This window comes from Oryza glaberrima, chromosome 3, assembly GCF_000147395.1.
Source record: "Oryza glaberrima chromosome 3, OglaRS2, whole genome shotgun sequence".
NCBI classification, from domain to species: domain Eukaryota; kingdom Viridiplantae; phylum Streptophyta; class Magnoliopsida; order Poales; family Poaceae; genus Oryza; species Oryza glaberrima.
In genome coordinates, this window is record NC_068328.1 from 9,721,764 (window position 1) to 9,749,040 (window position 27,277).

Sequence of the window (27,277 nt, forward strand, 5' to 3'; positions counted from 1 at the left end):
AATACAGTCTCTATAAACAACTTTGACCACTATATTTTATTACAATATATATAAATATCAATACATATATGATTTATTTATTTATTTATTTAGAAACACAGTACAAACTACAAACGTAGGCGCTCATAAGTCATAACGTGTATTCACTCATCCTTATGAACGCACACACGCACACCCCTACCCCTATAAGCACATCCGTAAAACTGGGCCGGCATATCTTGATTTATTGAAATACTTTCTAAGATTGATCTACACATATCGTATTCAAATCTGCAAGGCAAATATTTTGGATGTTATTCTTAGTCAAAGTTTTTAAATTTTTACAATAACCTTGTACAAAATAAAGTATTATCGATCCAGATAATATTGTCGAGAACAATTATTCCAAATCGGTGTCGGTGCATTGGCTGGCGTCTTGGTGACAAGGTTTTGGCGTTTTGCCCAACTAAATCGTGGAAAGGGTAGAAAAACGTTTTCCCCATGAATTCCGGTGAATGGGACCTTTACCCAGTTTCCATAATTTTGTCTAAAACAATCATTAAATCATTAGTACTGGTTCTATTGTGTATGGATCCATCAACTACTCTACGAGAAAATCAGAACAAAGAAATGCGGCGTGCAGCAGCCTTGGAGAAATACTGCTGCTGCAGCCAGCATATGTGTCGGTGATTAAGCACGGAGCAGTGCAGGTTGCTGTTGCGGCTGTCCCACCTCCGCGTCCGGCGTGCGTCCCGGCAACGGCTGGCCGGCGACCGGTCCTGCTCGGCGAGTGGGACAGACGGACGGCGACATTGCTCCCTTTCCCGTCCTTCCGCTCACAGTGGTTCGGCACCAAACCATGCGTCTCTTCCATCATTAAGGCCGTAATAATCAGTCATCACCCAAGAATTACTCTCGTGTCTCCGTCAGCTCTGCTAATCACTTCATCATCAGTCATCACCGAAGGATTTCTCTTCTGGACCTCGCTGTCGGTAAGGTCCAGTTGTGTCATATGTGATCGGAGCCCCCACATTGACAATTTGCACTAGCCTGAAAGCCATATGAGACAGTGAGAAACTGAGAATGTGAGACACAGGTGTGTTCCGTCAAGCAAAAAGTCCCGGGTAGCTGTTGGATCGTACAAACAACCTACGACAAAAAGAAGAAATCAGAAAGAAAAAAAAGGTAGACTACGATCTTAAAACACATTCCCTCCCTCAATTCCAAAACATAAACAATTTCGTTAAGTAAAGATTAAGGTTGAGAAAAATAAATCCTTTTCAGTTACATTATCGGTCAAATTTTGAATTGCTTTGATTCCTTCTAAGCTTTTGGTTGAAAATGTTTGGATTTTTGTGCATCGGAATCAATACCCCAGAAATACTTACATTGTGATACAAATTTTGAATCATAGAAATACTTATATTTTAAAACAATATAAAACTGATAGAGTAGTACATGATAAAACAATAACTGAGAATCGAAGAACAACAGGTAGGATGCACGTAGTGAGTCCTCTCCTGGTCCAACAATTTTTTTTTCTTTTTTTAGATAATGAGGTCCAACAGAATGTAGGATACATTTAACAGTCAGCAGACAGCATTGCATTGCTGGCTAAGCAAGAGTAGGTTTGTTCAATGGACTGGTTTTCACTTATTCTCTTTCAATGGCATGTAGCTAGTCTTTGTCATCTTAATCAGATGATGGTAAGACGAGGCTTTCTTGTGCTCTAAATCAGTTGATGGGATTACTCACCGAAAGATGAACGGCGAGCTGATGCAATACAAGGGTGTCACCTTTCGTGAAGAAATCTCGTATATTCTGTGTCTCTGACACCAGTAGCCAAGCCAGAACAATCTTCAGATCCAGCACCGCCCAAACTTCACTGGCAAAGCCTGACGCTGATGCGCACAATGCCCACATTTCTACACGGGTTGCCATCCCGGTCACAGCCACGCACCGATGTTTAGCTGGAGTAAAACTCACTTTTTCCGTGGCAGGTATCAAGTTGCCTTCACCGATGTAATTATGTTTGGTAAAACTTTTGTTAACAAGAAAAACATGCCAGGCTGTATGTGTGTTCACTCCATCTTGGCGTGCAAAACACCTACAGAAAATGCTGCTGATTATTGACAGTCGGTTTCAGTTTGAATGTTTAATAAATATAAGGCATTGCCATTTTTTGCTCACCTGGGAGAATCGGTGGTGGATGACCTTATCGATATACAAATTGAAAAATGATGAGTCCCACGTACAGCCATTTACAGTACCGGCAATTAGATGGCTTTGGTTCCTCACATTTATGAATGCCACTGTAGATACACCATTAAGCACAATGGCACATGCAACCATGGGTCCATCAACAGATCTTGATGAAGCATCTTACACAGTTCATGAACCGCACTGCAAATATGTAGTACCACAGCACTTTGATCAATCAGGTGATGATTCTTTCTTTGAAAGCACGTACAGCTTTGGTTAATGGTCACCCGGTTCCTTCTGGTACATTATGCATTCCAATCTAATCACAAGCAAGTATACAGTGACCAAGCGTGGAAATTTGATAATGTTTTTAAGACTCTTGAGACAGTGAATCAATGAACTCAACAATTCTCCGGTCATCAGGGAATGTTAAGCCAGATAACTTATCTCACATTACAGAGTTAACCTCTTGATGTCAGCTTACAATTATCTCTCTTTACACCATATTCTTCCTGCGTTGTCATCTTTGACAACAGTTTCAGCGCATTAATATGTAGGACTACTTTTTCTAAACCTAATATATCAATGACGGGGCTCTGCTATGGCCCACATTAGGTAACATAAGCAAACGCCCAACTGTGTTCATAAACAGGGGGAAGGTTTCATTTTAATCAGAAGCATGCATTACTTTCACAAGGTGTACAACTACTAGTAAGGATTATTATTGATGGTGAGAAACAAATACCCTAACAAGATTTACGGTTCCTGCAGTAAGAGTTAAAATGTTGAAGGAATACAAGTATGGAACATCTTAGTATATTTTAAAAGATGGACACATCAGATTTTCTTTTCCTTATTATTTTTTTTGGCCCAGTTTTCCTTTTCTCTACTTTAATTTTGACTTTGTCTTATTAGCCTGGCTGGTAAAGGAGTTCCATCTGAGTTCCCTTTACACGGTTTGAGACAGAAGAAACCTCATAATCAAGCTATATTTGTTTTTGAAATGGATCAGTTAGAAGATATCATTCAATGGAACCAAAAAACGTTATTCCAGAGAGAAGGAGAAATAATATGAGTTTTCCCTCTTGGTTTGAGTTGAATAGCTTACCAGCTTTTGTAAGTCTAATCTTAAAAAAATCTGCTAAGAGAACTGAAATTGCACTTGATTCTAGGAAAATAGATGTCAAGTTAAATGAAACAATAGAACTGGCACAAAGTAAAAATGCAATGTAAAGCTTTCATATGACTGGATTTTCTTCGGTGAAGTTCCGCAGACAAGACAGCTACCAATAGCAATCACTTTAAGGAGAAGTAATTACCCTAGCAACAGCTCCTACCTAACTTAAATGCTCACCTATTATTTCTTGCATATTTTTATGTTTTTCATGGCTAGGTTCAACACAATTGTACGGAGTCTCACTTTAAAACATCTCCTTTAATTATCAATAGAGTCATACTAGTGAGTAGTGAGGAAGTAGGAGCCATATATATAAATTATAAGAGAGGAATCAGCACCACCATACTAGAAGATCACCTCCACTTATGAAGAAGATATGATGAGGGAGGGAGATGCATGTGTTGCACTTCTAAGAAGCAAGCTCCATGGCCTTGTCGAGAGGAACCGCAGTCTGGAAGAGGAGAACAAGCAATTGAGACATCAAGTCAGTCGTCTAAAAGGCCAAGTATCCTCCCTTGAAGGCCAGGATACTGATAGAAAGATGCTCTGGAAGAAGCTGGATAATTCTTCCACTGGCAACAGCTACCTCAAGGAAAAGCAGTTTGTTCCCAACAATGATGCAAAGGAAGCCATGGATCTCAACAGCACGTCGTGTTACAGCAGGCAGCAATTCTCCAGGGCACCTCTGGTGAGATCAAGAGCACCAAGGGTTCCAAATCCACCGCCAAGTCCAACCTACACCCAACCAATAGTAAATGCAAGAAAGGAAGGAGGCATGGCTCCTCCTCCACCGCCACCTCCCCTACCTTCCAGATTGCTGAAGAGCACTAAGGCAGTGCAAAGGGTGCCTGATGTAGTCGAGTTATACCGGTTATTGGTTAGAAGAGAAGGCAAAAATGATGCAAAGTCTGGATCCATGGGAATTCCGGCAGCTACTAATAGCCGAGAGATGATCGGGGAGATAGAGAACAAATCAGCTTATGTGTTAGCTGTAAGTACAAATATTATTATTCTAAAAATATGTGCATTTATATTTTTACATATGTGGTGATCCATCGTTTCATCCTTTTCAAATTTATCATATGCAACAAACATGAGCATGAGAATTGCTTAATATTCATTCTGTCTGTTTACCATTCTATAAAAAGAATATAGATAAGAGAGTGCTTTCTAAATATCTTTCCTATTTTAAAAACAATGCAAACCACCTTATTCCATAACATAGTCATCCATCATTCTTTTTCAGTTTGATGATAGCACACAACTCTTTAGTGGTAAAGGTTGCTAGTAATTCGTTTGTTTTGCGGGCGGGGGTAATTCCTTTACAACAAAAGTCTTTTATGTTGGATTCCTCAATTTTTAAGTCAAGCTTTGCTGTCATATTTTCTAGCTAAGCGATTCTTATCTTATATGTGCTGCTTATGATGTCACGACAACAGATTAAATCAGATGTAGAAAATCAGAGTGAATTCATTAACTTCCTGGCAGTGGAGGTAAAGAATGCGGCATACAAAGAAATAGCTGATGTTGAAGAGTTTGTGAAGTGGCTTGATGGGGAACTATCTTACCTTGTGGACGAAAGAGCAGTGCTCAAGCATTTCCCAAACTGGCCAGAGAAGAAAGCAGATACCATGAGAGAAGCAGCATTCACCTACCGAGATCTGAAGAATCTGGAATCAGAAGCATCGTCATTCCACGATGACAGGAGAGTTGCCACACCTATGGCTCTCAAGCGCATGCAAGCTCTGCAGGATAAGTGAGTAGATTACAGTGCATTTAACAAAACCAGGAATTGTCGTATTGCTAATATTGAACAAACAACACAGCATGATCCGTGCTTTACTCTGTTATAGAATTGAACAAGGTATTCATAATACTGAGCGAGCAAGGGACAGTGCAAGTGGAAGATACAAGGATCTTAAGATCCCGTGGGAATGGATGCTTGACTCTGGAATCATAAGCCAAGTATGTAATCCATACTTCTAATGACAGCTTTATTCACAGTTAGTAAGCAACCACAGCTTGCTGCATTTTACTAACTTGTCTTCAGTTTGAGCAACCCGGTACACAGAGGAATCTGATTCCTTACCCTCTAATCACTGATTCCTATTGGTAGACATTTTACTAGTTTCCTTCAGTTTGATGTATACTCTTGCTTTCTTAAACAGCTAAAGATGGCTTCATTGAAGCTAGCAAGAGAATTCATGAACCGCGTTGTGAATGCACTGAAGTCCGACCCATTCACAAATGACGAAGAACTGCTTCTCCAAGGTGTCCGCTTTGCCTTCCGCATACATCAGGTAGTTTCGCCTCAATCATGAATTACTTTGAAATGGTATTGTGTCTTCTTAGCTACAAAAGTGCTAGGTAACTAATTGCAACAAACCAAACACAGCTTGCAGGTGGGTTTGATGAAGGTTGCCGGAAAGCATTCCAAGAACTGAAGATGTATGCAAGCAAGTCAGATTGATCTGATGAGGATTGGAAAAAAGGCTCAAATACAATTATATAGGATTAAAATACATAATTAAAGTTTTGCCGAGGTTGGCTCCAAGTCGACTCAGCTAGTCATCAGGATAATTTTGTAAACAGTTGTATTAAACCTAATTTATTCATCCAGGTTGTGATCTCTTGGGACTTGGATACAAGTTAACATTATGCAATATGCATATACATACATCATGCAGCCTTTAATTTCGTACACCTTTCACTTTCAGGACCATTTCTAAAATTTCGTTGGGACTAATTTCAACCTATCTGTTCCTTTGCTTCTCCCTAGATCAAACAAAATAAGAGTACCATGAAGTAGCAATGTGGAAACACCATGTTGTGCACAGATGAAAGTAAGTTAAATTTATTTTATTTTACAACAACACTCCACTCCCTAATGCCGCTTATCTCTTTTTCTCCTAATTTGCTCAAGTTAAAGTATAGTTTTTGGGATGATAGTGACACCATAACTTCTGTTCTGAAATGTAAATTCTTCCCAATTACTCATTTATTTTCTGTGTGCAGCATTGCAGTGCACCGGCAAACTTATGCCCACCAATCTCCCCCAACCCCCACTCGGCCAGTCCCCACTACACACACATGATCGAATCCAGGCGATTAACCACCCGTATCAAGTCCCATTGATCACACAACCGCCCAGCGGGAACACGCGAGGCAGGGCAGCTACAGCAATTCGCAGTTTCGCCCCGGATGAGAATTGATGAGGGCCAAGAATTACCTGGATCGCTTGGCCTTTCACGCCCCGGCACTCGCCCCCGCGACGAGCCGCGACTCCGTAGCAGAGAATCCACGCGGATAGCTCCATTTGACAGCATTTTGCCGCCGCCGCCGCCGCCGTTCGCCGACTTCTGCTTTCTCCGTCGCTTTCTAGGCTTCGTCCCCCGGGCCCACATGCCAGTGAGACGCTTCCGCCGGCGCGTCCTGCCTGTCCTTATCCGACGAATTAGTCACTGACGTATGGGGCCCTGATATGTTCATTGGCCCATTGCCCCCTCTTGCTGGGCCCACCTGCTGTGTCAGCAGCAGCGTGCACTTGCGTAAACTGCGCGTAGAACCATCACGTTCTTCCCGTGGGCCCCATAGCGAAACCGCGATACCAACGCGTCGACTCCCCCCCACGCGCCGCTTCCACAGTTCTCCTTTCTCCCCTCTCCTCTCCGGCGGCGATGGCGGCGGCGGCGAGGAGCTCCGGTGGAATGTCCGACCAGCTCTTCGTGTCCATCAAGCTGGAGTGCCCGCGACTCGCTGAGATGGGCCTCGTCCCGCACGTCTTCGGCTCGCACCCAGTCGTCGGCGCGTGGGACCCCTCCAAGGCCGTGAGCTCCAGATCCCCCCTCTAGTTCGCGTGGCACTTTGTGTTTCTGGTGCGAGTTTTGATGTGTTTTGCTTCTTCTTCTTCTTCTTTTTTGTTTGCAGCTGCTGATGGAGCAGGAGGAGGCCGCCGTGTGGGGGCTCAGCTGCATCGTCCCTTCTCACCGCGGTGAGTTGATTGGTTTGATCGTACGGTTTGGTCGCTGCTTATAGCACTAGGATTAGTCGTGGTGAGCTTGGAAGAGCTAATTTCTCGTGGCATGCCGCTTAAATATGCTAGTTTAAGTTTGGATTGAGAAATGTTTGATTGGGATGCTGTACAGTCGTAAGGTGTACATATTACTTATAACATGAATTAGTGAATTTTCATTCTACATGAAAGCAATGTAGTGTGAGGATTTGTTAACTCGAAAAGAATAAGTGATTTGTGAATCGATCATTAATCTGCTCTAGATTCTAGTTAACTGACCTTTTCTTTTATTTGTGTAAATACAGAGTTGCAGAGAGTTAGAGTTTGTTTAATTTCTGAGCATTCTGACTAGCTTTTACGCCATTTGTTATTATTTTTGTTAGAAACACTGGATTTCAAGTTTCTATTGAAGCCAAAAGACAATAGCTCACATTGCATTGTTGAGGAGGGGCCAGACCGATCACTAGTTTGTGGAAGTAATGAGGTGGAAATTAGGAATGCATTGTTTAAATTCAATGATGAGACAGGTGTGGTTGAATGCAAGATTTTCGTGGAGACAGAAATTTTGTCCCCATTTGACCTAGCTGCTAGTTGGAAGGCTCATCAGGAGCATCTCCAGCCGAGGGTGCGAGGGGCCCATGATGTCATTATGAATGCCGATTCTGAATCCAGGGCCAAGGTTTGATTTTGTTTCTCTGCTTTTCTCTGATATATATTTTGTAGTTCGTTACTTGTCTTTTTATCTTATACTACTTTTGTTGATCCTATGGTGTTACCACAAGAAAGTAAGAAGTCGCAAACCTAATCCTCAGAGAACCTTTCCACTTAACATTATATAAATTTGGTCTGGGAAACAGTTTTGGGCTTTTGGCTGGTCACTGCTAGGTCTGTGCGTGTTGTTCACAATCCAATGCTAGAGACATAGTATGTTAGGTATAGTTTTCTACTTTGTGGAGTTGAAGATTTCTGGCGTATTTCAGAACCTTGATTGGTATTTGTAGTATATGTATGCATCACTTCTATGTTTTTTAGTTAATATATTTGTAAATTGTAACATATTACTTTCTGTTAGAAAGTCCTGATGCATTTTGCTTCTCATGGTCTTTAAGATGCCTGACCTTTAGCGTCATCGGTATATATTAATTCCTTTACATTGGGAGGAGCTACAAGCACTTAAATGGTAATGAACTAAGCAGCAAATACAATGCGATGAAGTGAATTGAGAGACTTCTTAACTTAAGGAATACTAGCAGATATTTTTTTTTTGTAATTTTTTAAAATGAGTATAAGAGAACAGGCCAAAAATTTAAGTTGGTCCAATGAAAATACTTCACTTTGATGTCCAAAGCTGTTTGCTTTGGAGTATGAGAACCATTTGGCAAAATATATCCAAGTATAATAAATTAGTTTAGTAGTCCTTTTTCAAGTCATGACTCAAGATCAGTATGCATTTGTGTACTATCAGAACTGCCTTCCCACAAAGCTGCTGCCTACGTTTGTATTTGCACAACCGGTGCTGCTTCCTTTTCTATTCTGCCAATTTTGTTTTGTTCCTTCAAGCAGAATGGCTTCGCTTCTGGTTTGGAGCTTGATTTAGAGAAGTATGTAGTTCCGACACCAAACATGGGCTCGGATGTTGTTTATGCAGCTAACTTGACTGAAAATCCCCGCTCGTTATTGACTACGGGGATTTCCTCAAACAATGATACCACAAAGGGCTTTTTGCACAACTCGATCAAAGGCGATGCATCCCCGAACCTCTATGCTAGTGAAAACAAGGTATAGCTTAGGTTTTCTTGTTCAATTAACTTTAGCTTAAGTCATGCGAATGTAACACATCATCTCCTAATTTGGTATTTTCTTTATAAAATGGGCTGATGTCCTTTTTAGTGAGTATGCGGCAATTTAGGCAACCTGAAGAGTTGATGTAGAAGTCATTCGTTCAATATTATCATTTTAAACTCTCAAGTATATACATTAGCTGTTCTTCTTTTCACTAGAAAAGGTTGAATTGATTTAATGGTATTTTAAACCAGGAATAAGTTTCTTTTCTTAATTGCCGTGTTGCAAATGTGACCAGCTATTGTTAAGACTTCTTCACAAGCTACCAACTTTCTTTACTTGCCTGATCATAAGCCACATGTAAAATTGAATTTCTTCATGAAGTCACTTAGACATATCTTTGAACTGCTCCAGATAATGGATGTGCATCCTACTACCAATGCCTACCTTTAGCATCATGAACATAAAATAACCAATATGTGCTTTATACTTTTGCCATAGGGTGCAGATGGGAGACATGTGCCTCCACAGGAGGAACAAAGGGCGATCTTTGTTGATAGAGGTGTTGGCTCACCAGAATTTGCAAGACCCACAAATGAAACAATTTCAATGAGCAACATCAAGTTTGATTCTGAAGCGAAGGTTGTACCATAACCTAGCACCAGGCATCATTTTTTATACTATAATTAAATTGTGAATCCTTAATAGCTCTGGGCTTATGGCAAGTGCATGCTTAGAAGTTGTGAGCCATTCAGTTATTTGATATGTGTTAAACATGTGTAAAGGTTTAACCACCAAAGTGTAGATTTTACAACTTCTAAATTATTGCAACATATGAAGAAGCTACACTATGTCATATCTTAAATCTTCAACTGTATCAAATGCATATTTTCTTATTTGCTTAGAAATATTTAGGATATGGATATGTGTTCCCCTTTTCATTCTTTCTTTTGTTTGAAGTTATTTCCTGCATGTATAAAAACTCATCTCCTGGATATTTCGTTTGCTTCTTCCATTCTTAACCACTTGCTGTTTTGACCTAATCTTTTCGTCAGAAATATTTGACTCTTTCCCATTCGCGAGGTTATATTTCCCAACTTGCATTTATCAGCTGTGCCCACTTGTCTAACTTCAGTGTCAAATTGTTTGAGTTGATAGATTTGATGATTTGCCAGTCCCTAATTGTGGCAACTGATGATTTGCCAGTCATATGTCATGGCATGTTGGACCAGAACCACACATGTCCCACATTTCAGTGAGATGTAATGTAAGGTGGTAAATCCTCGAATGCCAGTATGCCACTATTGGGGAATGGCTAATCCTCATTTTTCTTGCACTAACATTAGAGGGTATTTTACTGACGTTCTATCCAAAGTATGATTTTCTTAGTATGTCTGACGCTATAATTTGAGAATGGTGGTACTGTCTATTTTTGTACTTGTCAAAAATATGTTGTTTCCTTTTCTGTCATCTTAAGTTCTGACAACTGTAACTAGCAGGACATGCCAGCAGCTGAAGGAGCTGTTGCAGCAGCAGCTGTAGCTGATCAAATGTATGGCCCAAAGGAGGATCGCAAGTTGGCAATTGTGCTGGTACTTTTCATATTATTAGAATGAATCATTCCTTTATCTTCCACCTTTATTTGTTATGGATTGTTGGCTATTGATCACTTCCTTAGATGATTTATACCAGAATCTATAGAAGCGCATTTGCCTCCCAAGGAAAAACCTCTTAGTTCTATATGTATAAGAACATCTGGCCACTAAATTTCTTTCCTCCAAACAACCACGGAAGTTATCTGGCTGCTAACTGATTTGTGTCGTTTAGACATGAATGATTAAACATACTTTATTTGTTCCAATTAACATAAACTAAAAAAACAGGGGTCACTTTTGATTGAGTTTTGAAATTCAACAAAAACAATTTTGGTAGTGAAAATTTAAGGATATTCCACAGAATATGCAGAAATTTGATAGGATTTTTTCTAGTATATTTTAGAAGTTTTTGTTGTGTAAAATATTTGTGAAAAAACAACTATTTTGCTTGAACGTGATACAGTTTTTCTTCAAAACGTTCCTTTTGAGTTTTTTTCATAAGAGTTTTGACATAGAAATGTAGCATAACACGCCGGAAAAATCAGGGCCACTTTTGACCAACTTTCAAAATTCAAACAGAATTAGTAGCGTTGTTAAATTTTAATAGTATTCCATAAAAGTTGAAGAAACTTGACATGTTTCTCCTAGTGTAGTTTTTTTTTAAAGAAAAATGCAGTTTAAAAATCTTCACAAATGGTTAATTGTTCTGTTTGAGTCTGATCCTACAATAGTTATCATATTTCGTTGTGAATTTCTATAAGTATTTTCTCTTTTTCTAATTTAGTTTTGAATTTTGTAACAGTCAAACCCTATTGACATATGAAGAATAACATTCGTTAGTGACAAAAATGATATTGTTCTGTGTTAATAATGATAAAATAAATTGTAACATCCCCTCGCAATAAGTATATACTGCACATGTGTGCCCGAGTTAGCTGTAAAATTAGATTCAAACTAGCTAAATGCCTGTGTGTTGCAGTGGGTTTTTAAGAAAATAACCCATCATACATGGTAGCAAAATAAAATTATTTTCACTCTCAAATCTATGGTCATCGTTGGTATCATTTTTTACATGTCCAGCTACATAGTTGTCCCAACTGATAAGCAACCAATCGATATAAATTATCCATATGCCTAGAAAACTGTATTTGATCCATATAACGTAATCTGAGGTTCGTCAAGACATTCTCTTAGCCTCCTAGTAAACTGAAAAGGCAAATAGAAAAAAAAAAGAAAGGAAATAGTCTGGGAGCTAGCCTGCTAGCAGCAGGTTGTGGGATGGAATCAGGGAATGGGTAAACGTTCCTCTTCAGTGGTCCCACATATCAGTGGTGGTGGTGTTGGGGTGGCAGAACCACCAACCACCACTGCTGTCTTCTTATGTAGTATAGATATAGAAATAGAAACATATGAAGAATGAATAATTTCTGTCAATGTGTTGAAATACTTTATTATGCTTCAAATTACCTTTGCAGTTCTTCTGTAACCATTGTGCTGCCATTCTAGGTTGGGTTGCCAGCTCGTGGTAAGACCTTTACAGCGGCTAAGCTTACAAGGTACCTTCGATGGTTAGGTCATGAAACAAAACACTTCAATGTTGGAAAGGTGCGCAATAGCTTAAGCTGTTTCTTTATATGATTGCTCATATTCATGGTATTAGCCGCTAATCATGTTTTCTTACGTTTCAATTGTAGTACCGCCGACTCAAGCATGGCATTAATCAGGTAACCACAATCTTTATGTTGTATGCTTTAATTTTTCATTGAGTCAAGCAGAGGACATTGTGAACTGATTCAGCATGTTGAATTGCAATGAAATATGAAGTTGTGATCCTAATCCTATTGGCGGGCTTTCTTCAAGACTTCTCTAAGTGCATCTAATTCTGTTGAGCAGACTGCTGATTTCTTCCGTGGAGACAACAAAGAAGGTGTGGAGGCACGCAATGAGGTCAGTGCACTCATACTTCTGCTACCTGAAAGTAATAAACAAATAACATACCAGCAGTTTTTTTTTATGAATTGCTTTTTAAGCGTATAGTATGTTTCATCATGAATATAGTAATACAACTTCAAGTGGCTAGTCTAGATACCGTTGGAAATTTTAATGGTCAAACTAAAAATATGTAACTGTACTCTAAGACAAGTTATATGTGGAATATGGGGTGGTACTCACTTTTTGTTCCTTTCTTGTTTTTTGGCTAAATCTTTCTTGTATTTTTCAGGTGGCGGCTCTAGCAATGGAGGATATGCTATCTTGGATGCAGGAAGGTGGTCAGGTAAGTTAGAAGTTCTGGTGATATTCTGTTATTACGGTGGATAATTTATTCTTCTTTCTGGTCCATAGGTAGGTATCTTTGATGCCACAAACAGCACAAGAAACCGGAGAAATATGCTGATGAAAATGGCGGAAGGCAAGTGTAAGGTATAACTGAATAAGTGTGCAGTTCATTGCCTTTTTCTTGGTTGTTTGAATCATTTGTTTCTCACCATTGACATTGTTGGAAATTGTCCATGCAGTAATAACTGATTCTTTGTTCAATTGGTTAGATTTATGTATCACCTTTACACTTTTCATTACAATGATCCACCGGCCACATTGCCAGCATTGAAAAAATATCACACTTTGTATTATTAGTGACAGGTAGCACATTGCAAATGTACTCTAGGGGCAAATGTTGTTCTAATCCTTGTTAGCATTTTTGTTCATGTGCTAGTCTCCTAAATTAATAATTGTACCTATAATGAATATAAACAGAAAAAGGCGCACTTATAAAGCTTACTCTTGTACAGTAAGTCAGCAGAAATTAAGAAAATCTACTCAATGGTTCAAACATATATTTTTTTTGTACATTCTCATAAGATACTGCCCTCGGTGACAACAAAGTCAACTCCAATTGTCTAAGCATTCAGTATAGTGATGCTAAGACTAGTTTCTTTATAGGAACAGATTCCTGTAAAAAACCAGTTTACGAAAGCCACCACATGAACAGAGACATCAGCAGACTTTTGTCTTATACGGCTCACAGACAACAGCTTATCCCTTCATGTCGTTATGTATGATAAGTCATGCAAAGCAAGTTAACCCTTCTCTATTTTCCATGGCTAGAACCATGCAGAGCATCAACCTTCTCATCCTACCATCAACATCTAATGAACTCGGACTTATCATGCAGAGATATCTCTGGCCAAAACTCTCTCCGGTTCTTGCCGGGTTAACACAGACTTAGAATGCATGAGACAGTTCGAGAAATGGCAATTGTTGGCACTTTGCAGAGACCAATTATAACAATTAGGCCCTTTATGTTCCTTACTTCCTTTTGTTACCATCCTAATGGAATCCCAGACTAGTGAATCTGTAGTCATGTGAACATTTTTGTTGTGACTTTGCGGGGAAGATTAGACGAACTTGTTCAAGATTGGCCATAGTGTAATCTGACATTTAACTGTGTGGGGCATACAAGGAGGAAATTTTGTACATTCTTAAGAGGGAAATTTGTTTTTTTTTTAAAAAAAATTACTAGCATTTGGTGTGAACATTTCAAAGGACTGAAGGTTACTTCATGCTGTTATTGTGACATGGCATGTGAAATATAGGTTTCTATGATCGCATTTACATATCTGGTTAATTTTGTGATGACAATGGCATCAAACGATTTTTCTGTTAGGATTTACACTATATGCATCCATGGTGATAGATACAATCATTTAAGCTACTACTTTCTAGGTTTGGGTGTTTGGGGACTTGTTGATTTGTTAGATACAATCATTTAAGCTATTACTTTCTAGGTGTGGGTCTTTGGGAACTTGTTGATTTGTTTTTAACACATGGGTATTTCCCTTTACTTTACAGATCATCTTTTTGGAAACAATATGTAATGACCAAAATGTTCTCGAGAGAAATATGCGCTTGAAAGTTCAACGAAGTCCTGATTATGCGGAACAGTGAGATGTCTTACTTTGTTGTGTATATCTTCATCAATATAATTTGGATTTGATTCCTGTTGTTTCTTTGTTACAGGACAGATTTTGAAGCTGGTGTTCGAGATTTCAAAGAGAGATTGGCCTATTATGAAAAGGTTCTTAATAATTCCTAATTTTTGTTCTGTAGTAACCTTTAGGGTTTTTTTTAACATAATCTGGAAAAGTTAAATGTGAACAAGTAAAAACCTCTGTAGGTATACGAACCAGTGGAAGAAGGCTCATATGTTAAGATGATTGATATGGTCAGTGGGACTGGGGGCCAATTGCAGGTATGTGTGAAACAGCCAACCCCATATATGTTGAATAGATCCAAAATTTAGCTTGCCTCTAATATTGTCACTAAAAATTATATTTTGTATTTGACAATTCTTCTCTTTTGTAATAACTATTGCCAACTTGAGCACACAACCGAGAACTGTTTCTCCCTTTGTTTTACACAAAAATATTACTATGTGGATTAGAGGCAAATATACTGTTGTGAGATGAACAGATATTATAACATTAACTTGAAGTCTTGTCATTATTTTCCAAAGATTGTAATCTAGCCTCCTACTTTTTTTTTTCATCCAGATCAATGATATAAGTGGTTACTTGCCTGGCCGGATTGTTTTCTTCTTGGTATGTATATATTATCAATATCTGAACTTCTTTTGTATAGATAATTGCAATTTCCCTTGAATCTATGTGTTGGACAAATTATAAAATTCTAATATGGGTTCTGTTTATTGATTCTATGTTTCAAGCCCCTAACTTCAGGTTTCCCCTAAAAGACTATCTACATTACGGTGTATTAAATTGGCTGCACAGCTTTCTAAATATTTGTAACAAGATTTTTTTTTAGTAAATTTCACAAAACTGCAATTATCTGGTCAAAACTATCACTTTTCTACAATTTTAACAAGGTATTTCACAAAACTGCAACTCTAGCAAACAAATTTATTGGAAAAATTGCAATTATATCCCCTACGTATGTATGACATGCGGGCCTGATTTGCGACAGCATGTGTATTTCATACGTGTATGACAGGTGATTTTTCAGAGATATAAAGTTGTAGTTTTCTGATAAACCAGATTGTTGCATCTATTTGAAATGTTTAGCTAAAGATGCAGCATACTGATAATTTTAACAAAATAGTCACATTATTATGAAATTTACTCTCTTTTCCCCCCTAATCTGCTAAACATTCTTCAATAAATGTCGGATTGAGTCTCAGGGGACTTCCTTCGAGCTATTATTGTTTTTGTATGTGTACCTTTTGAGCTATTCATTACTGTCTCTTACGTATCAATATTAACTTCTTGCTTCCCTTGTTTAATTATCTTCAAGTTGACATCATGCTTGTATTTTTTTTGTCCTGGGTGAGTTTCATTGGCATCTGATAATACAAAATGCATGTGTACTTGAAATGCACTTCATTGTTTTTGTGTTCCTTTGACAAAAGTTGTGTATGGGAATGAGAGTATAGATAAGAGAGATTGTAGTGGGATTGGGTATGGGAGTTTGCTTTTTTAATCCCAATATGTTCTTACAGATAAATTTATGTTTACTGTCATGTGCTGTTACAGGTGAACTGTCATCTTACACCTCGTCCCATCCTGCTAACTAGACACGGTGAAAGTTTAGATAATGTCAGAGGACGGATTGGTGGAGATTCATCTTTGAGGTCTTTAATTGTGTTTCCTTCAATTCTGCCATCCAATATTTGCTGCTGCACTACATTACATTTAGTGTATGATCTTACATTAGAGATTAATGCATGATAAGGTCCAAATATTCAGTAATCTTGTCTTCCAGAAAAACTTAGCCAACTACTAAAAAATATTACTTATTAGATCTATTTCATGTAGGACATAATGTTTTACTTAAACAATACCTTTTCGTATCTGCATGCACTATCTCCACCGCCAAATGTGCCTCATGATCAATGCAAGTTTCAAAGTTCGAACTATCCAACCATATTCAATTCATTGCAATGCCCTTGCACAAATCTCAAAGAACTTTGCATGGTTAGGATAATCCATATCCTGGCAGATACAAGTGGATATGCATCTCTCTAGTTGATGTAAGGTTTTTTTTTGCACTGTATATTTGAGCATCTTAATGTTTCTCAAGTTGTCTTCGATGAACTTTTTATCATGCGATACCTCCAGAGCATGCAAAGCTGTCTATTTGACTTTAGATTGATCTAGTGTTAAATGTGATGGATAAGTCTTTGTGGTCCTTGTTTGTGATTCTTTCTTTTGCTTTTGGGTAGTTTCACCTTTTCACCTTTTCAGGACAGCATCTACTCCTTTAGCATATTTTCAGTTGCTAGGACAGCTGCGGTTAGTAGGACAGCAGCGGTTAGCATCTCCTTTATGCCCCCCTTTATGCTTTATTCAGTTGGGATGCCCTCTAGGACAGCATCCCTTTCAAAATTCGAATTTTAGACTAGAAGAGTGCAGCAATAGGCTTGCAGCCAGCTATGGCTATATATATGTATCCAACCTTCCTCGGGAAGGTATGGCTTTGTGTTTGTGAATGAGAGAAAAACCAGAAAATTGCCCCATCTCTTGTGCCATCCTCTTCTCAATGAGAGTAACCATTGAGGTTCTAACATCTGGTATCAGAGCCACACTTTCCTGTAGGCTAAACATCTCCTGTTCCACCCCTTCCCAAGCTCGGTTGAGCTCTCAGCCAACAGCAGCAGCAGCAGCACCGGCTGCTCCTTCCCCTCTCCCTTCCCCCTCTCCACGCAGCAGCCTCCCGGAGGCACGCCATGTCCGACGTTCGGTCTCGGCGTTCGGTCGCCTCGAGCACTCGGCGTCAGCAGGACGCCGAGCTCGCCGCAGCAGAAGAGCGCAGGCGAGCAACGGCTCAGACCGCTGCAGCAGCAGCGAGGGCGGCCAGACTGGCGGCAGCGGAGTTGGCAGCAGCCAGGGCGGAGGCGGAAGCAGAGGCGGCGGAAGATGCGGCACGTGCGGCGGAGGTAGAGGTTGAGACCTTGCGCAGCAGCATCAACGGCTCCATCGCCGGCGACATCACCGCCGACAGGGAGCTTGAGGAGCTGGCAAGAGGAAGGGCGCGGGAGCGGGCAGAGCGGTGGGCAGCAGCCCACCCCCACGGCGGCGGCGGCGGTCCAAGGGACCGCGCACCCGCCGACGGGAACCTAGACGGGCGCTGGCGTGCCGGCGGCAGCCCGGAGCCCGCGCGCGGCCCTCGTAGGCAGCGCGGCTCTCCCTCCCCTGACCGGCGGCATGGTCATCACGGCGTCCAGACGGTGGTCAGGGACTTTGGTCCCGGCGGTGGGTGGCCTACCCTCACCAAAACCAACTACATCGAGTGGGCCGCGGTGATGAGGGTGAGGCTCCAGGTGCGGCACATGTGGGAGGTAGTCCGGTACGGCGACGTCGACTACGATGAGGATCGGCGGGCACTGGATGCCCTCATCGCTGCAGTCCCGCCCGAGATGCAGTTCTCGCTTTCCCAGAAGCGGACTGCCAAGGAGGCCTGGGACGCCATCGCTGCGGCACGCATCGGCAGCGACCGCGCCCGCAAGTCCACACTGCAGGCACTCCGCAAGGAGTGGGAGAACCTGGCCTTCAAGCCGGGTGAGGATGTTGATGACTTTGCCCTCCGTCTCAACACTCTTTTGCAGAAGATGGTGCAGTACGGCGACGACACCTACGACGAGGAGAGCTGTCGAGAAGCTCTTTCGCTGCGTCCCAGAGAAGTACAGGCAGATCGCTCGCTCGATCGAGTCTCTGCTGGACCTCTCCACGATGTCGATAGAGGAGGCGTTAGGTCGCCTCAAGGTCGTCGATGGTGATGAGCCACAACCTCTCTCGGGGCCTATCACCATCGGCGGGAAGCTCCATCTCACTCGAGAACAGTGGGAGGCTTCTCAGAGCGACGGGAGGAAGGGGGAGTCTTCTCCCTCGACAGGCGGCCGCAAGCCGCGCAAGGGGCGCGGAGGTGTCCAGTTGCGGTGGGCGCGAAGACGCGCCGAGGGTGGTGCTCGCAGAGGCGCCCAAGGCGGCGCCGCCGGCAACCACAAGCCGGCACGAGACGACGCCTGCCGCAATTGTGGCAAGCTTGGCCATTGGGCCAAAGACTGTCGCCAGCCACGACGCGGCCAGGCCCACGTTGCACGGGTGGAGGAGGAAGAACCGGCTCTGCTCCTGGCTCACGCAAGCATCGAGCGACCTCCAGCGGCACCGGCCGCAACGGCTTTTCTCCACCTCGATGAGCCGAAGGTACTCGTCTCCCTCTGCAACGACTCCAGCAACGACAAGGCTGATGGGTGGTACCTCGACACCGGCGCCACCCATCACATGACCGGCCGACGGGAGTTCTTCACCGAGTTCGACTCCAGCGTCCGAGGCTCTGTCAAGTTTGGGGACGCCTCCGGCGTGGAGATCAAGGGCGTTGGCTCCGTCACCTTCACTGCCAAGTCCGGTGAGCACAGGCTGCTCACCGGAGTCTACTACATCCCCGCGTTGAGGAATTCTATCATCAGCGTGGGACAGCTGGATGAGAACGGCTCACGCGTGTTGGTCGAGGACGGACTCATGAGGATTTGGGATCGCCGTCGTCGCCTTCTTGCCAAGGTAACCAGAGGCACTAATCGACTCTACATCCTCAGCGCGCAGGTCGCACAACCAGTTTGCCTCGCTGCTCGTCGGGACGACGAGGCGTGGCAGTGGCACGAGCGCTTCGGGCACCTCCACTTCGAGGCCCTGAAGCAGCTCAGTGCCAAGGAGATGGTGCGAGGCATGCCGTGCCTTGACCACGTGGAGCAGCTCTGCGACGTCTGCGTGGTGACGAAGCAGCGGCGGCTCCCCTTTCCCCAGCAGACGAGCTTCCGAGCCAAGGAACGGCTCGAGCTCGTGCACGGGGACTTGTGTGGCCCAGTGACACCGGCCACACCAGGAGGACGACGTTACTTCCTGCTGCTCGTCGACGACCTCTCCCGCTACATGTGGGTGATGGTCCTCGGCAGCAAGGGAGAGGCTGCGGACGCCATCAGGCACGCGCAGGCTGCTGCAGAGGCGGAGTGTGGCCGCAAGCTGCGCGTGCTGCGCACCGACAACGGCGGCGAATTCACGGCGGCTGAATTCGCGTCGTACTGCGCTGATGAGGGCATTTAGCGCCACTACACCGCGCCGTACAGCCCGCAGCAGAACGGCGTCGTCGAGCGGCGCAACCAGACGGTTGTGGGGATGGCTCGGGCTCTCCTCAAGCAGAGGGGGATGCCGGCCATCTTCTGGGGAGAGGCGGTGGTGACGGCCGTCTACATCCTCAACCGCTCGCCTACCAAGGCTCTCAATGGCAGGACACCGTACGAGGCTTGGCATGGGCGCAAGCCGGCGGTCTCCCACCTACGGGCCTTCGGCTGCCTTGCGTTCGCCAAGGAGTTTGGACACATCGGCAAGCTCGATGACAGGAGCACCCCAGGGGTGTTCATCGGCTACGCGGAGGGCTCGAAGGCCTACCGCATTCTCGACCCGGAGACACAGCGTGTGCGCACGGCGCGCGACGTAGTGTTCGACGAAGGGCGAGGGTGGGTATGGGACAAGGCGGTGGACGATGGTTCGACTCCGACGTACGATGACTTCACCATCGAGTACGTCCACTTCGAGGGAGCTGGGGGAGTAGGCAGCTCTTCTTCACCGAGCGTGTCTACCCCAGTCCCCGAGCCTCCACCGACTTCGACACCAACACATCCTCGGACCACGACTTCGACTACAACGAGCTCTTCGCCGACACCGCCCCAGCCGGTGACCCCACGCGCTCCAGCACCAACAGCCACTCCTCCGGGCACGTCTACTCCAACGCCAGCTCGTGTTGAGCGCAGCCCGGTGGAGTTCGCTACTCCGCTCTCCCACGACGGGGAGCGCATCGACGCGTACCACGACGGCGAGCAGCTACGGTACCGTACGATGGAAGATCTTCTCGGCGACCAGCCGGTGCCGGGACAGGTGCCTCGCGACCTGGAGGCGCAGTTGCACCTTGCGTGCGACGACGGTGAGCCTCGGTCTTTCGCAGAGGCCGAGAAACACGCGGCATGGCGTGCCGCGATGCAGTCGGAGATGGACGCGGTTCAGGAGAACCGCACCTGGGAGCTTGCTGACCTCCCTCGTGGTCACCGCGCGATTACCCTTAAGTGGGTGTTCAAGCTGAAGAGGGATGAAGCCGGAGCCATCGTCAAGCACAAGGCTCGCTTGGTGGCACGCGGTTTCGTGCAGCAGGAGGGGATCGACTACGACGATGCCTTCGCTCCCGTGGCACGGATGGAGTCTGTGCGACTCCTCCTTGCGCTGGCTGCTCAGGAAGGCTGGGGTGTCCATCACATGGATGTCAAGTCGGCGTTTCTGAACGGCGACTTGAAGGAGGAGGTCTACGTGCACTAGCCTCCGGGATTCGTGCTCCCCGGCAAGGAGGGCAAGGTGCTACGCCTGCACAAGGCCCTCTACGGCTTGCGGCAGGCACCGAGGGCGTGGAATGCCAAGTTGGATTCCACGCTCAAGGGGATGGGCTTCGAGCAAAGCCCGCACGAGGCGGCCATCTACCGGCGGGGCAATGGAGGAAATGCCCTGCTGGTAGGTGTCTACGTCGACGACTTGGTGATCACCGGCACCAAGGATGCGGAGGTGGCGGCGTTCAAGGAGGAGATGAAGGCCACCTTCCAGATGAGTGATCTGGGGCCTCTCTCCTTCTACCTAGGGATCGAAGTGCACCAGGACGACTCCGGGATCACGCTTCGACAGACCGCCTACGCCAAGCGCGTCGTTGAGCTAGCTGGGCTCACCGATTGCAACCCAGCTCTCACTCCGATGGAGGAGAGACTGAAGCTGAGCCGCGATAGCACGACGGAGGAGGTGGATGCTACACAGTACCGGCGTCTTGTGGGGAGTCTTCGCTACCTCACCCACACACGGCCGGACTTGGCCTTCTCCGTCGGCTACGTCAGTCGGTTCATGCAGCGACCGACGACGGAGCACCAGCAGGCTGTGAAGAGGATCATCCGCTACGTTGCGGGGACTCTCGACCACGGTCTCTACTACCCGAGGTGTCCTGGCAAGGCACACTTCGTCGGGTACAGCGACAGCGACCACGCCGGCGACATCGACACCAGCAAGAGCACGAGCGGGATTCTCTTCTTCCTCGGCGAGTGCCTCGTTAGCTGGCAGTCGATCAAGCAGCAGGTGGTGGCCCTGTCCAGCTGCGAGGCCGAGTACATGGCGGCATCCGCCGCTTCGACCCAGGCGCTCTGGCTTGCTCGACTGCTTGGTGATCTCCTCGGCAGAGACATTGGAGCGGTAGAGCTCAGGGTGGACAGCAAGTCCGCTCTGGCCCTGGCAAAGAACCCCGTTTTTCACGAACGGAGCAAGCACATCCGGGTGAGGTACCACTTCATCCGAAGCTACTTGGAGGAAGGGAGCATCAAGGCGAGCTACATCAACACCAAGGACCAGCTTGCGGACTTGCTCACCAAGCCTCTTGGGAGGATCAAGTTCCTCGAGCTCTGCTCCAAGATTGGGATGGCCCAACTTCCCCACAAGACGACGCACAAGACTTAGGGGGAGAATGATGGATAAGTCTTTGTGGTCCTTGTTTGTGATTCTTTCTTTTGCTTTTGGGTAGTTTCACCTTTTCACCTTTTCAGGACAGCATCTACTCCTTTAGCATATTTTCAGTTGCTAGGACAGCTGCGGTTAGTAGGACAGCAGCGGTTAGCATCTCCTTTATGCCCCCCTTTATGCTTTATTCAGTTGGGATGCCCTCTAGGACAGCATCCCTTTCAAAATTCGAATTTTAGACTAGAAGAGTGCAGCAATAGGCTTGCAGCCAGCTATGGCTATATATATGTATCCAACCTTCCTCGGGAAGGTATGGCTTTGTGTTTGTGAATGAGAGAAAAACCAGAAAATTGCCCCATCTCTTGTGCCATCCTCTTCTCAATGAGAGTAACCATTGAGGTTCTAACAAAATGTGACAGTAACATGCAACGAATATAGCAGGGTTGGGGGCTCTTATTTTTTACCTTAAATAGAAAAAATATGAGGGGTTACAGCATGCATGGTGAATGAATACCTTTAATCTTATTCATGAATATATCAATGCAAGCATGCAACAACCAGATAATGGTAGTCAAAATGTACAGACTACAGACAAAGTAGTTCCATGCTTGCTTGCATATGTCATATTTGAGACCTCCTTTGCTTCCACCTGATGGAACAAATGGTGTGCAGTGAAACCGGATCGCTTTATTCAAGGAAACTTGCCAGCTTTATAGAAAAGCGGCTAGCGTCTGAGAGAACTGCATCTGTAAGTATGCTTTTTATCACTTGTAATTGAGAAAGAAACTTCTTTCTTGAACTTGTGTGTGGCATTTGATTCAGATATGGACTAGCACACTCCAGAGGTCAATATTAACAGCGCAGCCTATCATTGGATTTCCAAAGGTCAGTTTGCTCTAGGAAATTACCAAACTCAAGTAAGAAAATTTTGTCTCAACTTTTAGCTATCAAACCTGACACTGGCATGTTTTCCATGTGTCCTCTAGATACAATGGCGTGCACTTGATGAAATAAACGCTGGCATCTGTGATGGGATGACGTATGATGAAATAAAGAAAATTAAACCTGAAGAATATGAGTACGCAAATTCATTGATTTTCCTTTTGTTTTGTTTTTTTCATTGAAGCTATCTTTTGTTGCATTTGTTCTTTGAGTAAGCCCATGTCCTGCCAAGTAAATTGGAACCTACCATGTTAAGTTTGCATGGTTATGTAAGGCACCCCAACAATATATAAAAATGCAAAGTGAAACGAGGTAATTAATTACGGTGCGATTTCATCACTCTTCTAAGAGTTGCAGATTGTGGCTGTGATGTTTGTTGAAGTGACAGTTTAATGTTATCAATACTGATTCCAGCAGCATAACTGAGAATATTGGCATCTGAAAGTATACCTTTTTTTAACTTATTTTAGTACACTACCTGCTTAGAGAATCATCCTCTGCTAGTGCCTTACTGTTTTATATACGAAAATACCCCCATAAGTATTTTATTTACATTCATGTGCCCTTTTTCAGATCACGTAGCAAGGACAAGCTGAGGTATCGTTATCCTAGAGGAGAATCCTACCTCGATGTCATTCAAAGGTTAATTCAGGCTATGTGAAATTATCACATGCAGACATATATTACGTAATTCACCTATTGTAACTATTATCGGTGCACTTTATCTTTACAGTCTTCTCTGTTCAGATTAGAACCTGTAATTATTGAGCTTGAACGGCAGCGTGCTCCAGTTGTTGTCATATCTCACCAGGTACGCAGGCTTTAGCATTCTTCTAAGTATTTCGCTTTTACTTTGCAATTGTGGACGTGAGGGAAATTTGTTGTAGGCTGTGCTAAGAGCACTATATGCATATTTTGCGGATAAACCACTGGAGGAACTTCCTAACATTGAGGTGAGACAACGTTTTGCATTTTATATCACTGCTACCCTAGAGCACCATGCGCGTATTTTGCATTTTTGCTCATCATGACTGAAAATTTTTGCTCCAGATACCACTTCATACAATAATTGAGATACAAATGGGTGTTGCTGGTGTTCAAGAGAAAAGATACAAACTCATGGACGCAGTGGACTCCACAGCAGGGATTTAGGACATGACGCATGAAGCTTAAATCCTAAAAGAAATCTGCCTAATAAATTTTCGTTATTCTGATGAAGTTTGCAAACTCCCAATGCATTACTGACATCCATGGGAAGTAAAATTATTGGTGTGGACAATTAACATGGGTGGTTCAGCTCAAAGATGGTTTGACTCTCAAATTTTGAATGGATATTATGTATTAAGGTTGGCTCCTGCTAACTAATGCGCTCAGATAGCACTCCAAGTGGATTCGGGCCCTTCGAATTCTAAATATGTTTGTTGAGGATTTGCATGTACAGCTTCAATTATAGTGACCAATGTGGGTTCCTTTGAAAAATTCAGTTTGCTTGTCAAACGGCCAGGTGTATATGCATTTATGCATCTACTTTCCGCTTAATGGTTGCTTTCCAAACCTGTCTCATATCATCAAATTAGCTTAGGCGATATATTCTTACGGACGTATTCTCCAGGAAAAAGGATATGTATTCTTACTATGTGATCAGTTGCATGTGCTGTGCTGATGTGCTCTGATGAATTTATGCACGGTGTGTTCGACAATTCTGTAACTGTTAAATAAACATAGTTTTCTTAAGTGGAGCATATATTATTTTTCTCATTCGTATGCTATTACCTTTGTTTGGATGGAAGATTGCTCTGGACCTTTTTGGGATTTACTACGTACGGGTTTTGATCCAAACATGCCCTTAACATTCTGTAAGTGATATTCTCAGTTGTTAGTTTCTTACCTGTGGTGGCACTGCACATCAGTTAGTGTTTTTTTTTTCTTTATAGAGAGCGGTACACATTAGCTAGGTACATATGGAAGCACATTATGTTTGAGTACCTCTGATTAACCCGCCCTTATTCTGACAACATACAACGCCATATCTCTATATACGAATTGCATGCAGGTTCCCGGCCGGAGACAAACGCCACGTGGCGCGTCATGATTCGGGGATACTCTCCTGCGTGAGTATATCTAATCTACTCCCACGCGTGAGTAAATGTAAAAATAAAAAAAAATAAAAAAACGCCGGTCGCCTTCTCTCTAGAAAGGTCACGCCTCTTTGCTCCCCATCTCTTCTCCGAATAAATCGCCGTCCCTTCCTCTTCCGATATCTTTCTCTCTCACAAAAGCGCAAACATCGCTCTCGCTATTCTCTTCCAAATATCGCCGCCATCACCGTCCATCGCCATCACTACCTCCACTCCCATTGACGCTGCCATCCCCATGCATCCACTGCCGTCACTGATCAAGTCCATCAACCATCCGCATCCACTTCCATCCCCACCTCCACGACATCAACTTCGAGGTAAGTTAAATACTTAGCAATCTCCTGATTTCTTTTGATTTGTATGATCTCAGATCAGTCGGTAGATTGATCAACATTTTGGGTGGATGCCTTGGAATTGAGTTGATCGGGTTCATGCGATAAGACGATCAATTCCGTTTGCGTCTAATGATAAAAGGTTTGGTAGTTTAATTTCAGCTGGGTTTCATGCATGATGTTACATGTGAATAGAGCTTGCAAATCGATTTCATGTAGTCCCTAACTTACACGCATGCATGCCATGGCTGGCGCAGCCGCAGACGGCCAGACGCCGGCCGGTCATGGCCTAAAGAGTTTATTGCTGTGCGTTGGTCTTCGGCTCTTCGCTAGCGACCGCAGCGACAACGAGGTGTCTTCCTATAATTTTATCTAAAAAAATATATATTCTGCATTATATGCTACATGTCATAGGAATTGCACATTCTGTTATTGCCCTCTGCTGTTGCTGCCACCTGGGCATATGCCTCTAAGACAATAAATATTAAAAGTATATATGTAAATTATATGTTTCAAGTAATGCTAATATTCCTATACGTATATAAATTATAATCTGTAATACTAATCCATAAAAGGTGTGTACTTTTGCGCCATGTAGGATATTTATTATATTCATTTTTTAAGTTGCTGGATTGTTTCCAATAAAAAATGACTCTTTAAGGCCCTAGCATCAATTAACTTCAAATACGACTCTCTTTAGAATTTGGGATTTCATCATGTACAGCAACATAACTCAATTTATAGTTGCCTATCAACGTAACTAACCTTAAAAGCTGCCTGCACCTGCTATAAAATAATGAATAAGATAATATTATTTTATAGCTTGGAAAAAATACAGCGGTAAGATTTGTGTGTTTGCATAGAAGGAAGTTGCAGTGCACAGTTCAAAGTGTTACTAGGATATGCCTCATAATTTAAGGATTCTTTTTACAAAATACCATCTCTGAAGCATGTACCTTGTATAATGCAATTCACAAATTTCAATATTCTATAATTTGGACTACCAATAGCTAAATGATGATTCTCCCTTTTTAAATCTATTATATTATTAAGACAGCTCGAAACGAAGGCACCACGTTCGCCGTGGGGGCTAGAAATTCCCACATTAATCGGAGAAAAAGAAAAGAAGAGTCAAAGTAGAAATACAATTAAAAATAGCTGAAATTCGGAATTAAAAATATGCAATATGGAAAGAGGAGTCCATATAGGAACCCAATACGTGATTAATCAAAATTCAAAATAAAAATAAAATAAAATCCAAAATTAGAAAAGGAAAGGAGAGTCCAAATAGAAATACAATTTAAAAATAGCTGAAATTCGGAATTAAAAATAAGCAATATTGAAAGAAGTTTCCATATAAGAACCCAATACGAGATTAATCAAAATTAAAAATAAAAATAGAATAAAATCCAAAATTAGAAAAGGAAAGAAGAGTCCAAGTAGAAATACAATTTAAAAATAGCCGAAATTCGGAATTAAAAATAAGGAATATTAAAAGAAGAGTCCATATAAGAACCCAATACGAGATTAAGTAAAATTCGGAATAAAAATAAATAAATATAAAATTAGAAAAAG

General features: G+C 43.1%; 2 protein-coding genes and 1 long non-coding RNA gene across 9 annotated transcripts; 2 read left to right on the forward strand and 1 right to left on the reverse strand.

The window, feature by feature from the left end:
• Positions 1–364: 364 nt before the first annotated feature.
• On the reverse strand, positions 365–4,073 carry LOC127767793 (uncharacterized). 5 transcript variants are annotated; one of them, XR_008016514.1, is made up of 4 exons: positions 3,945–4,073; positions 2,170–3,809; positions 1,735–2,086; positions 365–1,029 (listed from the first exon to the last, which is right to left on the reverse strand). It is a non-coding gene; the product is annotated as an uncharacterized LOC127767793 (long non-coding RNA). The 5 variants fall into 5 exon arrangements; XR_008016515.1 differs by having other exon boundaries at positions 365–1,128; XR_008016516.1 differs by lacking the exon at positions 365–1,029 and having other exon boundaries at positions 1,135–2,086; positions 2,170–2,382; positions 3,716–3,809.
• Positions 3,735–6,555, forward strand: LOC127767792 (protein CHUP1, chloroplastic). 2 transcript variants are annotated; one of them, XR_008016512.1, is made up of 6 exons: positions 3,735–4,349; positions 4,798–5,114; positions 5,212–5,323; positions 5,527–5,658; positions 5,754–6,201; positions 6,374–6,555. XR_008016512.1 is itself a non-coding variant. In XM_052293237.1 (5 exons), the coding sequence occupies exons 1-5, from the start codon at positions 3,735–3,737 to the stop codon at positions 5,826–5,828; spliced, it is 1,251 nt and encodes a 416-aa protein (XP_052149197.1). In that variant the 3' UTR covers positions 5,829–6,343. The 2 variants fall into 2 exon arrangements, 1 of the variants encoding a protein (XP_052149197.1); XM_052293237.1 differs by lacking the exon at positions 6,374–6,555 and having other exon boundaries at positions 5,754–6,343.
• Positions 6,556–7,022: 467 nt separating this feature from the next.
• On the forward strand, positions 7,023–25,480 carry LOC127767791 (6-phosphofructo-2-kinase/fructose-2,6-bisphosphatase-like). 2 transcript variants are annotated; one of them, XM_052293236.1, is made up of 23 exons: positions 7,023–7,185; positions 7,286–7,349; positions 7,754–8,049; positions 8,934–9,149; positions 9,654–9,794; positions 10,649–10,744; positions 12,254–12,352; positions 12,442–12,471; positions 12,641–12,694; positions 12,969–13,022; positions 13,091–13,168; positions 14,597–14,688; positions 14,765–14,822; positions 14,922–14,996; positions 15,298–15,345; positions 16,294–16,391; positions 22,963–23,038; positions 23,113–23,175; positions 23,277–23,368; positions 23,806–23,874; positions 23,980–24,043; positions 24,120–24,185; positions 24,283–25,480. In XM_052293236.1, exons 1-23 carry the CDS (start codon positions 7,036–7,038, stop codon positions 24,382–24,384), a joined length of 2,181 nt encoding a protein of 726 aa, XP_052149196.1. In that variant the 5' UTR covers positions 7,023–7,035; the 3' UTR covers positions 24,385–25,480. The 2 variants fall into 2 exon arrangements, 1 of the variants encoding a protein (XP_052149196.1); XR_008016511.1 differs by lacking the exon at positions 24,283–25,480 and having other exon boundaries at positions 23,966–24,043; positions 24,120–24,180.
• The last annotated feature ends 1,797 nt before the right edge of the window (positions 25,481–27,277 follow it).

Bases quoted from the DNA above. Each gene is read 5' to 3' on its own strand.
- LOC127767792 (XM_052293237.1), top strand. From the start codon at position 3,735: ATGATGAGGGAGGGAGATGCATGTGTTGCACTTCTAAGAAGCAAGCTC. The intron at 5,115-5,211 runs GTGAGTAGATTA...ACTCTGTTATAG, and splicing joins ATGCAAGCTCTGCAGGATAA to AATTGAACAAGGTATTCATA. The intron at 5,324-5,526 runs GTATGTAATCCA...TTTCTTAAACAG, and splicing joins ACTCTGGAATCATAAGCCAA to CTAAAGATGGCTTCATTGAA.
- LOC127767791 (XM_052293236.1), top strand. From the start codon at position 7,036: ATGGCGGCGGCGGCGAGGAGCTCCGGTGGAATGTCCGACCAGCTCTTC. The intron at 9,795-10,648 runs GTTGTACCATAA...AACTGTAACTAG, and splicing joins AGTTTGATTCTGAAGCGAAG to CAGGACATGCCAGCAGCTGA. The intron at 23,176-23,276 runs GTCAGTTTGCTC...TGTGTCCTCTAG, and splicing joins CTATCATTGGATTTCCAAAG to ATACAATGGCGTGCACTTGA.